The sequence below is a fragment of the Ovis aries genome, chromosome 7 (genome assembly GCF_016772045.2).
Source record: "Ovis aries strain OAR_USU_Benz2616 breed Rambouillet chromosome 7, ARS-UI_Ramb_v3.0, whole genome shotgun sequence".
NCBI lineage: Eukaryota > Metazoa > Chordata > Mammalia > Artiodactyla > Bovidae > Ovis > Ovis aries.
This window is the reverse complement of record NC_056060.1, coordinates 72,135,665-72,148,678: the sequence shown is the minus strand read 5'-3', so window position 1 is coordinate 72,148,678 and position 13,014 is coordinate 72,135,665. Positions and strand designations below refer to the sequence as shown.

The 13,014-nt window shown below is 39.8% G+C and overlaps 1 protein-coding gene across 1 annotated transcript in view; it reads right to left on the bottom strand.

Annotated features, from left to right (window-relative positions):
• Window positions 1-13,014, bottom strand: part of SYT16 (synaptotagmin 16) — a 258,656-nt gene that overhangs the window by 166,025 nt on the left and 79,617 nt on the right. The window contains exons 3-4 of the mRNA XM_042252588.2: window positions 10,380-10,690; window positions 7,714-7,790 (exon numbers count right to left, since the gene is read on the bottom strand). Coding sequence (XP_042108522.2) covers window positions 7,714-7,768 — 55 coding nt within the window. The 5' untranslated portion in view covers window positions 7,769-7,790; window positions 10,380-10,690. The remainder of the gene's footprint in view (window positions 1-7,713; window positions 7,791-10,379; window positions 10,691-13,014) is intronic.

Genomic DNA, 13,014 nt, shown 5'->3' with positions numbered 1-13,014 from the left:
ACCACGCAAAACTCGGTAGGAGGAAGGAACTAGGGAGAAAAACAAGAGTGTTGGTAGGACTGGACCTGCCCTCAGCAAGTGGGGGAACTGAAGCACAGGTCCGATCTCCACATCGGGGCAACTGTCTGAGTCAAAGGAGAAACATTTAAGGCTGAGAGTCAAACAGCTGATCTGTGGCAGCCTAAACAGAATGAGAATCAGACAGTCCTTGCCACAGCCATACTTACCCCGGACAGGGATGCTGGTACCCTGGAAGGGGCAGCAGCTGGAGCTCGAATTTAGGGTTTGTGGAGCAATCCCAGGGTGAGGGCTGCTGTTGACTGTGGAGAGGCTGATAGAGGGGATGTGAGGGAGGAGACTTGGTGGGAAATCCCTGTGGAAGAAAGCCAGGCAGCCATGGAAGCATGGCGATACTGCTGAGTCACACGTAGGGCGTGGAGCCATCACCATAGCCTCTCTCTCCCCACAGGCCAGCATTGGCAGCTGAACAATAGAGAGGCAGGCCCATCAAATGCCTGACACGCTGAACTACAGAGTAGGACCCCAATCAGGGGGCCCCTCTATGTGCCTGACGCACCAAACAACAGAGAAGGACCCCACGCAAGGGAGCCCTCTAAGTGCCTGAACAGCGGAGCTATGGAGAAAGACTGGCCAAAGAGGCTTCTGACCGCCAGCTACAAGAGGCTTGAAAAAAGACTCTGATAGGGCCATAACTCCTGGGATGAAGCAGTCTGTGACCCTGCACACTTTGCACTGCGCCATCTTCACGCTCAACTCCCTCGAAGGCAGAGCTGCCATAGGAAAAAGGAATCTTGTGTCTATGTGTGCAGGGTTACTTCAGTCTTGTCCAACTCTGCAACCCTGTAGACTGTGGCCTGCCAGGCTTCTCAGTCAGAGGGGTTCTCCAGGCAAGAATACTGGAGTGTATTGGCCAATACTGGTTGCCATACCCTTCTAAAGCACTATATTTCCTGCTGCCCTAGCTGCCAATTCCCCTGAGTGCCTGGTGCTGCCAGAACCCCTGCGACCCAAGCAGCTACATCACTTCCACACCTAGCACTCACAGGGGCAAACCCAAATCCTCCAGGGCAGCCTCAGGAGCAATCCCCAGTGGACGACCCAAATGCAGAGGTGGAAATAAAATCACAACTGAAACCCAGGGACAGTGTGACTAAGGAAGACGACTCAAAAACTTCCCACCAGCTGTACAAGCTGCAGATTAAATCCACACGATCAACTAGGCAGACCCTGTGTCTGTAGAATATATAAAAGCACATCAAGAGCTCCTACAAAAGAAAATGCACTAGATCAGAGACCTGTGGGCATTGGAGGCAAGAAACACAGGAGTAGGACCAAATTAGAATCTGAGCTGCCCCCACAACAGGTCCAGAGATGAGCACAGTGTTGGAGGGCATCACAGGGAGGTGAGGTAGACTGTGACTCCCAGCAAGGGAAGGACTCTAACAGCAGTGACTTAAGAAAAACATTTATTATGCTTATGTTTTGACTTGTTCTGTAGATGCTTTTGGATTTATTTTTCCTTTTTTTTCCTCTGAGTTGACGATTTCCTTTTTTTTAATTTAATTAAGCTTTTGTTGCAGTTAATCTTTTAATATATTCGCTACTCTATTTAAATTGCATATCTATGCATTGCTTCATAAACCTTGCTTTAGCCAGTTTGCCTGGCCTTTGTGGACATTTGCTTCAGTGCCTCTATGTTGGGCTTTTACCAGTTTTCCTTTCTTTCTTTTTTCTTTTTTTAATTTTAATTTTTAAACCTATTATTATTTTTTCTACATTCATTCCTCTTTTTTTGCTTTTCCTACTGTTTTTTCCCCTTGCAGTTAATCTTTAATATATATAAATCGTCTATATCTACCTCTATTTAAATTGCATATCTATTCTTTCTTTCTTTTCCTTCCTCTCAACATATTTGTTAGTTTTATTTTCATTGCTTCATTCCCCAATTGGTACCTTGCTTTAGTTTTGTTTTCCAGTTTGTGCTTTAGGTAGTTTTGTTCTTACTGGTAGAGAATACCATTTTGTTCGTTGTCTGTTATTTCTGTTATCTTTTATTGCTTTTGATTTTGCTTATGGGTATATATGTATATGTGTATATTCAGTTACACTTTTTATTGTTATAAACCTCTGCCTCTATGTTGGGCTTTACCAGTTTTGTGAAGCTTTCCTTTTTTCTTTTTTTCTTTCTTCTTCCTTTTATTGCTTTTCTCCTTTTTATAATTTTAATTTTTTAAAAAAATTATATTTTTCTACATTTATTCCTTTGTTTGCCTTTCCTGTTCTTTTTCCCCTTGTTAAATTTTCTGTTATCTATAATTTCCTCATCTCTATTCTTTGCATTTTCTCTTTTCTCTTCCTAAACTATATTCTTAGGTTTGTTTTCATTGCTTTACTCCCCACTTGGCACCTTGCTTTAGTTTTGTTTTCTGGTTTGTGCTTTAGTTAATTTTGTTCAACTGGTAAATATAATTTTTTATTTACTTTGTTTACCAGGTCAATCTACTGTACTTTTAGTTGGACTGTTTTGATTTTGCTGATGGGTGTATATGTATTTGTGTATATTCCATTATTTTAATTAGTATTTGCTTGATTTTGTAATTGCCATTTGTCTGGGGTTCATCTTTGGTTTCTCATTTTCGGCTATTTGTTTTCATCTCACTTAATGCCATAACAAACCACTTTTGGAATCTTCATTCCTGACCAGAGATTAAGCCCTGATCCTTTGGAGTGGGAGCACGGACTCTAAGACCCTAGACTACCAGAGAACTAACCCTGCTGCTGCTACTAAGTCGCTTCACTCGTGTCCGACTCTGTGTGACCCCATAGACGACAGCCTACCAGGCTTCCCCGTCCCTGGGATTCTCCAGGCAAGAACACTGGAATGGGTTGCCATTTCCTTCTCCAGTGCAAGAAAGTGAAAAGTGAAAGTGAAGATGCTCAGTCACGTCTGACTCTTAGCAACCCCATGGACTGCAGCCTACCAGGCTCCTCCATCCATGGGATTTTCCAGGCAAGAATACTGGAGTGGGGTGCCAACCCTAGGGAGTATCAAATATTGAGAACTCACAGTAAGGAAACCACTTGAATGCAAGACCTGGCATCACACAACCACCAGTAGCACACTGTGCAGGATGCCTCATCTAAACAACAAACAAAACAAAAATACAAACCCAATCATCAGCAGACAGATTTACCAACTCACTCAGCCTTACCCATCAGAGGAAAAACAAACAAGAACAACAACAACAAAAACTCAGCACAAATCTCACCCTATATGAAGCTTACACAAACCACTAGACCAACCTTAGGAGGGCAGAAACCAAGAGGAAGAAAGAATTCAACCTTGAAGCCTGGAAAAAGGAGACCTCAAACACAATAAGTTAAAATATATATATAATGAAAAGGCAGAGAAATACTACACAAATGAAGGAACAAATTAGAAACACACAAGTCCAAATAAATGAAGAGGAAATAGGCAAACTACCTGAAAAAGAATTCAGAATAATTACAGTAAAGATAATCAAAAACCTTGAAAACAAAATGAAGAAAATGCAGGAATCAATTAACAAAGACCTAGAATAATTAAAGGATAAACATACAAACAACACCATTACTGAAATTAAAAATACTCTGGAAGGAATAATCAATAGGAGAATACCTGAAGCAGAAGAATGAATCAGTGAGCTGGAAGATAAAATGGTGTAAATAAGTTCTGAAGAGCAGAACAAAGTAAAAAGAATGAAAAGAACTGAGGATAGTCTCAGAGACCTCTGAACAATATCAAATGCACCAATATTCGAATTATAGGGGTCCCAGAAGAAGAAGAGAAAAGGAAAGGGTATGAGAAAATTTTCAAAGAGATTATAGTTGAAATTTTCCTCAACATGGAAAAGGAAATAGTCAATCAAGTCTGAGAGGCTCAAAGAGTCCCATATAGGATAAACCCAAGGAGAAACATGCCAAGACACAGTCTAAACCCAAAGAAAAAATATTAAAAGCAGCAAGGGAGAAGCAACAAGTAACATATAAGGGAAACCCCATACATTTGACAGTTGATCTTTCAGCAGAAACTCTGTAGGCCAGAAGGGAATGGCAGGATATATTTAAAGTACTGAAAGGGAAAAATCTACAACAAGATTACTGTATCCAGCAAGGATCTCATTCAAAATTGATGGAGAAATCAAAAGCTTTTCAGACAAGCAAAAGTTAAGAGAATTCAGTACCCCCAACCAGCTTTACAACAAATGTTGAAGGGACTTATATAGTCAAGAAATACAACAAAAGGAAAAAGATCTACAAAATCAACCCCAAACAATTAAGAAAATGGCAATAGGAACATATATATCAATAACTGCTTTAAAATGTAAATGGATTAAATGCCCCAACCAAAAGACATAGACTGGCTGAATGGATACAAAACCAAGACCCCCATATATGCTGTCTACAAGAAACCCACTTCAGACCTAAAGAAACATATAGACTGAAAGTGAGAGGATAGAAAAATATATTCCATGCATATGGGAAGCAAAAGAAAGCTGGAGTAGTGATCCTCATATTAGACAAAATAGACCTTAAAATAAAGAAGATTACAAGAGATAAGGAAGGACAATATATAATGATCAAGGGATCAATCCAAGAGGAAGACATAACAATTATAAATATCTGTGCACCCAACATAAGAGCACCTCAGTACATAAGACAAACACTAACAGACATAAAAGGAGAAATTGACAGTAACACAATAATAGTAGGAGACTTTAACATCCCACTCACACCAATGGACATATCATCAAAACAGAAAATTAATAAGGAAACACAAGTTTTAAATAATACATTACATGAAATAGATCTCATTGATATCTTCAGGACATTCCATCCAAATGCAGAAGAATATACCTTCTTCTCAAGTGCACATGGAACATTCTCCAGGATAGACCACATCTTGGGTCACAAATCAAACCTCAGTAAATTTAAGAAAGTTGAAATCAAGCATATTCTCTGACCACAATGCTATGAAACTAGATATCAATTACAAGAAAAAAAAACTGTAAGAAACACAAACACATGGAGATTAAGCAATACATTTCTAAATAACCAACAGGTCACTGAAGAAGTCAAAAGGGAAATCAAAAAATTTCTAGAAACAAATGACAATGAAAATAGGACAACTCAAAACCTATGGGATGCAGCAAAAGCAGTTCTAAAAAGGAACTTTATAGTGATACAATCCTACCTCAAGAAACAAGAAAAACATCAAATAGACAACCTAACTTTATACCTAAAACAACAACAAAAAATAGCCAAAATTAGTAGAAGGAAAGAAATCATAAAGATCCAAGCAGAAATAAATGAAAAAGAAATGAAAGATAAAATAGTAAAGATTAATAAAACTAAAAGCTGGTTCTTTGAGAACATAAACAAAATTGACTAACCTTTGGCCAGACTCTTACAGAAGAAAAGAGAGAAGAATCAAATCTACAAAACTAGAAATGAAAAAGGAGAGGTTACAACAGGCAATGCAGAATTACAGAGGATTATAACAGACTATTATGAGCAACTACATGGAAATAAAATGGATAACCTGGAAGAAATGGACAGATCCTCAGAAAAGTTCAAACTTCCAAGACTGAACCAGGAAGAAATAGAAATTATGAACAACCCAATTACAAGCACTGAAATTGAAGCTGTGATCAAAATTCTCCCAAAAAACAAAAGCCTAGGACCAGATGGCTTCACAGGAGAATTCTATCAAACATTTCAAGAAGAGCTAATGCTTATCCTTCTAAAACTCTTTCAAAAAATTGCAGAGGAAGGAACACTTCCAAACTCATTCTACAAGGTCACCATCACTCTGATACCAAAACCAGACAAAGACAACACAAAAAAAGAAAACTACAAGCCAATATCACTGATGAACAAGGCTACAAAAATCCTCTACAAAATTTTAGCAAACAGAATTCAGCAATACATCAAAAAGCTCATACACCATGATCAAATTGGGTTTATTCCAGGAATGCAAGGATTCTTCAATATACACAAATCAATCAATGTGATACACCGTATTAACAAATTGAAAGATAAAAACCATATGATCATCTCAATAGATGCAGGAAAAGCCTTTGACAAAATTCAGCACCCATTTATGATTAAAACTCTTCAAAAAATGGGCATAGACAGGACCTACCTCAACATAGTAAAGGCCATATATGATAAGCCAATAGCAAACATTATTCTCAATGGTGAAAAACTGAAAGCTTTCCTCCGAAGATCAGAAACAAGACAAGGGTGCTCAGTTTCCCCACTATTATTCAACATAGTTCTGAAAGTCCTAGCTACAGCAATCGAAGAAGAAAAAGAAATAAATGGAATCCAGATTGAAAAGAAGCTCTCTTTGTTTGCAGATGACATGATACTCTACATAGAAAACCCTAAAGATAGTATCAGAAAATTACTAGAGCTTATCAGTGAATATAGCAAAGTTGAAGGATACAAAATAAATACACAGAAATCACTTGCATTTCTATATACTAACAATGAAAAACCAGAAAGAGAAATTAAGGAATCAATCCTATTCACTACTGCAACAAAAAGAATTAAATATCTAGGAATAAACTTACCTAAGGAGACAAAAGAACTGTACACAGAAAATTATAAGACACTAATGAAAGAAATCAAAGACGACATAAAGAGATGGTGAGATGTTCCATGCTCCTGGGTAGGAAGAATCAATATACTGAAAATGATTATACTACCAAACGCAATCTACAGATTCAATGAGATCCTTACAAATTACGAATCACAATTTACACAGAACTATAAAAAAAAAAAACTCACAATACAAATGGAAACACCAAAGATCCCGAATAGCTAAAGCAGTCTTGAAAGAAGAATGGAGCTGGAAGAATCAACCTTCCGGACTTCAGATTATACTACAAAGCTACAGTCATCAAGACAGTATGGTACTGGCACAAAAACAAAAATATAGACCAATGGAATAAGATAGAAAGCCCAGGAATAAACCCATGCACCTATGGGTACCTTATATTTGACAGAGGAGGCAAGAATATACAATGGGGCAAAGACAGCCTCTTTAATAAATGGTGCTGGGAAAACTGGACAATTACATGTAAAAGAATGAAATTAGAATACTTCCTAACACCATACACAAAGATAAACTCAAGATGGATTAAAGACCTACAGGTAAGACCAGAAACTATAATACTCTTAGGGGAAAACATAGGCAGAACACTCAATGACATAAATCAAAGCAAGATCCTCTATGACCCACCTCCTAGAATAATGGACATAAAAACATAAGTAAACAACTTGGACCTGATTAAACTTAAAAGCTTTTGCACAGCAAAGGAAACTATAAGCAAGGTGAAAAGATAACCCTCACAATGGGAGAAAATAATACCAAATGAAACAACTGACAAAGGATTAATTTCCAAAATATACAAGCAGCTCATACAACTCAATGCTGCTCCTGCTGCTGCTAAGTCGCTTCAGTCGTGTCTGACTCTGTGGGACCCCATAGATGGCAGCCCACCAGGCTCCCCTGTCCCTGGGATTCTCCAAGCAAGAACACTGGAGTGGGTTGCCATTTCCTTCTCCAACGCATGAAAGTGAAAAGGGAAAGTGAAGTCACTCAGTCGTGTCCAACTCTTCGCAACCCCAAGGACTGCAGCCTACCAGGCTCCTCCATCCATGGGATTTTCCAGGCAAGAGTACTGGAGTGGGGTGCCATTGCCTTCTCCAACAACTCAATGCTAGAAAAACAAACAAACCAAAAAACAACAAAAAACAACAACAATCAAAAAGTGGGGAAAAGACCTAAACAGACATTTCTCCAAAGACATACAGATGGCCAACAAACACATGGAAACATTCTCAACATCACTCATTATTAGAGAAATGCAAATCAAAACTACAGTGAGATATCACCTCACACAGGTCAGATGGCCATCTTCAAAAAGTCTACAAGCAATATGCTGGAGAGGGTGTGGAGAAAAGGGAATGCTCTTGCACAGTTGTGGGAATGTAAATTGAAACAGCCTCTATGGAAGACACTATGGAGATTTCTTAGCATCTAGGAATAAAACCACCATATGACCCAGCAATCCCACTCCTAGGCATATACCCTGAGGGGATCAAACTTGAAAAAGACACACATATCCTATTGTTCACTGCAGCACTATTTACAATAGCTAGAACACAGAAGCAACCGAGATGTCCATCAACAGATGAATGGATAAAGAAGTTGTGGTACATATACACAATGGAATATTCAGTTCGGTTCAGTTCAGTAGACCAGTTGTGTCCGACTCTTTGCGATCCCATGAATCCCAGCACACCAGACCTCTGTGTCCATCACCGACACCCGGAGTTTACCCAAACTCATGTCCATCGAGTCAGTGATGCCATCCAGCCATCTCATCCTCTGTCGTCCCCTTCTCCTCCTGCCCTCAATCCCTCCCAGCATCAGGGTCTTTTCAAATGAGTCAACTCGTCACATGAGGTGGCCAAAAGTATTGGACTTTCAGATTCAGCATCAGTCCTTCCAATGAACACTCAGGACTGATCTCCTTTAGGAAGGGCTGGTTGGATCTCCTTGCAGTCCAAGGGACTCTCAAGAGTTTTCTAACACCACAATTCAAAAGCATCAATTCTTCAGCGATCAGCTTTCTTCACAGTCCAATGCTCACATCCATACATGACCACAGGAAAAACCATAACCTTGACTAGATGGACCTTTGCTGACAAAGTAATGTCTCGGCTTTTGAATATGCTATCTAGGTTGGTCATAACTTTCCTTCCAAGGAGTAAGCGTCTTTTAATTTCATGGCTGCAATCACCATCTCCAGTGATTTTGGAGCCCCCAAAAATAAAGTCTGACACTGTTTCCATTGTTTCCCCATCTATTTCCCATAAAGTGATGAGACCAGATGCCATGATGTTAGTTTCCTGAATGTTGAGCTTTATGCCAACTTTTTCACTCTCCTCTTTCACTTTCATCAAGAGGCGTTTTAGTTCCTCTTCACTTTCTGCCATAAGAGTGGTGTCATCTGCATATCTGAGGTTATTGATATTTCTCCCGGCAGTCTTGATTCCAGGTTGTGCTTCTTCCAGTCCAGCGTTTCTCATGATGTGCTCTGCATAGAAGTTAAATAAGCAGGGTGACAATATACAGTCTTGATGTACTCCTTTTCCTATTTGGAACCAGTCTGTTTTCCATGTCCAGTTCTAACTGTTGCTTCCTGACCTGCATAGAGGTTTCTCAAGAGGCAGGTCAGGTGGTCAGGTATTCCCATCTCTCTCAGAATTTTCCACAGTTTATTGTGATCCACACAGTCAAAGGCTTTGGCATAGTCAATAAAGCAGGAATAGATGTTTTTCTGGAACTCTCTTGCTGTTTCAATGATCCAGCCAATTTTGGCAATTTGATCTCTGGTTCCTCTGCCTTTTCTAAAACCAGCTTGAACATCTGGAAGTTCATGGTTCATGTATTGCTGAAGCCTGGCTTGGAGAATTTTGAGCATTACTTTACTAGCATGTGAGATGAGTGCAATTGTGTGATAGTTTGAGCATTCTTTGGCATTGCCTTTCTTTGGGATTGGAATGAAAACAGACCCTTTCCAGTCTTGTGGCCACTGCTGAGTTTTCCAAACTTGCTGGCATATTGAGTGCAGCACTTTCACAGTGTCATCTTCCAGGATTTGAAATAGCTCAACTGGAATTCTATCACCTCCACTAGCTTTGTTCATAGTGATGCTTTCTAAGGCCCATCTGACTTCACATTCCAGGATGTCAGGCTCTAGGTGAGTGATCACACCATTGTGATTATCTTGGTTGTGAAGACATTTTTGTATAGTTCTTCTATGTATTCTTGCCACCTCTTCTTAATATCTTCTGCTTCTGTTAGATCCATACCATATCTGTCCTTTATTGAGCCCATCTTTGCATGAAATGTTTCCTGGGTATCTCTGATTTTCTTAAGGAGATCTCTAGTCTTTCCCATTCTGTTCTTTTCCTCTATTCCTTTGCATTGATCACTGAGGAAGGCTTTCTTATCTCTCCTTGCTATTCTTCGGAAATCTGCATTCAGATGCTTGTATCTTTCCTTTTCTCCTTTGCTTTTCACTTCTCTTCTTTTCACAGTTATTTGTAAGGCCTCCCCAGTCAGCCATTTTGCTTTTTTGCATTTCTTTTCCATGGGGATGGTCTTGATTCCTGTCTCCTGTACAATGTCATGAACCTCCATCCATAGTTCATCAGGCACTTTGTCTATCAGATCTAGTCCCTTAAATCTATTTGTCACTTCCACTGTATAATCATAAGGGATTTGATTTAGGTCATACCTGAATGGTCTAGCAGTTTTCCCTACTTTCTTCAATTTAAGCCTGAATTTGGCAATAAGGAGTTTAGGATCTGAGCCGCAGTCAGCTCCCGGTCTTGTTTTTGCTGATTGTATACAGCTTCTCCATCTTTGGCTGCAAAGAATATAATCAATCTGATTTTGGTGTTGACCATCTGATGATGTCTATGTGCACAGTCTTCTCTTGTGTTGTTGGAAGAGGGTGTCTCTATGACCAGTGCATTCTCTTGGAATATTACGCAGCCATAAAAAGGGCCTTTGAGTCAGTTCTAATGAGGTGGATGAATCTAGAACCTGTTATACAGAGTGAAGTAAGTCAGAAAGAGAAAGATAAATATCATATTCTAATCTAGAAAACTGAAGAATTTACTTACAGGGCAGCAATGGAGAAACAGACATAAAGAATAGATTTGTAAACATGGGGAGAGAGGAGGAGAGGGTGAGATGTATGGAAAGAGTAACATGGAAACTTAGATTACCATATGTAAATAGATAGCCAATCAGAACTTGCTGTATAGCTAAGAAACTCAAACAGGGGCTCTCTATCAACCTAGAGAGGTGGGATGGGGAGGGAGATGGGAGGCAAGTTCAAAAGTGAGGGGATATATGTATACCTATGGCTGATTCATGTTGAGGTTTGACAGAAAACAACAAATTTTGTAAAGCAATCATCCTTCTACAAAAAAAAAAAATAAGTAAATAAAAAACAGCATGACTTTGTTTCTGTGAAGTGTTCAAGCGTGGTCATACAGCATAAGTCCCTAACTTAAGCATAAGCTTGTTCACCTTTAAAATTCCAGCTCCATCTAAGGCTCAACACAATGGCTGCAGACAGCAGTACTCAAAGCTGCTAAGAGAATAGATCTTAACTGTTCCCGCCACACAAAACCAAATTCATGACGTGAATTATGTGACCAAAAAATCAATTATGTGACAAGATGGAGGTGTTAGCTAACGCTATGATGGTAATCATATGACAATATATGAATTATGAAGTCAACACACTGTACACCTTAAACTAACACAACTTATATCAAATTAATACATTTTCAAAAAGAATTTAGGATTGCCTGGACATGTCGACAGGCTTCCCTGGTAGCTCAGCTGGTAGAGAATCTGCCTGCAATAAGGGATACCTGGGTTCGATTTCCTGGAGAAGGGACTCCTCCTCCAGGAATCCATCCACCTCAGGACCCAAGGATCCTCCCAGGAAGGATAGTGAACAGGGTCAGAGAAGAGGTGACCTGAGTGCAGTAGGCATGTCCACCACTAAGGTTAGCCCAAGCCCAGACAGCTTTGGTCCCAGGGCAAGGAGGCGACAATAAAAGCTATAGAATTTGATATCAGCAGCTTTTTCAAAACAAGGAGGTGTTTTCAAAAGTAATGGTGGCACAATAAGAGTTGAGGTCCTTGAGCTATAGTTTATGCTCAGAACTTCTCTGAAAAAGAAAAGAAGTTAAGAAATGAGAAACTTTTAAGAGCTGAACACCAATGTGACAACTCCACATACAGCTAATTCAGTGCACAAATTCAAAATATCTGTACAATTAGACTCATTTATACCATACAATAAACTGTGGAAAATTCTGAAATAGATGGGAATACCAGACCACCTGACCTGCCTCTTGAGAAATCTGTATGCAGGTCAGGAAGCAACAGTTAGAACTGGACATGGAAAATAGACTGGTTCCAAATAGGAAAAGGAGTACATCAAGGCTGTATAGTGTTACCTTGCTTATTTAACTTCTATGCAGAGTGCATCATGAGAAACACTGAACTGGAAGAAACACAAGCTGGAATCAAGATTGCCGGGAAAAATATCAATAACCTCAGATATGCAGATAACAGCACCCTTATGGCAGAAAGTGAAGAGGAACTAAAAAGCCTCTTGATGAAAGTGAAAGAAGAGAGTGAAAAAGTTGGCTTAAAGCTCAACATTCAGAAAACAAAGATCATGGCATCCAGTTCCATCATCTCATGGGAAATAGATGGGGAAACAGTGGAAACAGTGGCAGACTTTATTTTTGGGGGGCTCCAAAATCACTGCAGATGGTGACTGCAGCCATGAAATTAAAAGACACTTACTCCTTGGAAGAAAAGTTATGACCAATCTAGATAGCATATTCAAAAGCAGAGACATTACTTTGCTGACTAAGATCCGTCTAGTCAAGGCTATGGTTTTTCCTGTGGTCATGTATGCATGTGAGAGTTGGACTGTGAAGAAGGCTGAGCACCGAAGAACTGATGCTGTTGAACTGTGGTGTTGGAGAAGACTCTTGAGAGTCCCTTGGACTGCAAGGAGATCCAACCAGTCCAGTCCATTCTGAAGGAGATCAGCCCTGGGATTTCTTTGGAAGGAATGATGCTAAAGCTGAAGCTTCAGTACTTTGGCCACCTCATGTGAAGAGTTGACTCATAGGAAAAGACTCTGATGCTGGGAGGGATTGGGGGCAGGAGGAGAAGGGGATGACAGAGGATGAGATGGCTAGATAGCATCACTGACTCGATGGATGTGAGTCTGAGTGAACTCCGGGAGATGGTGATGAACAGGGAGGCCTGGCGTGCTGTGATTCATGGGGTCGCAAAGAGTCGGACACGACTGAGCAACTGAACAGAAA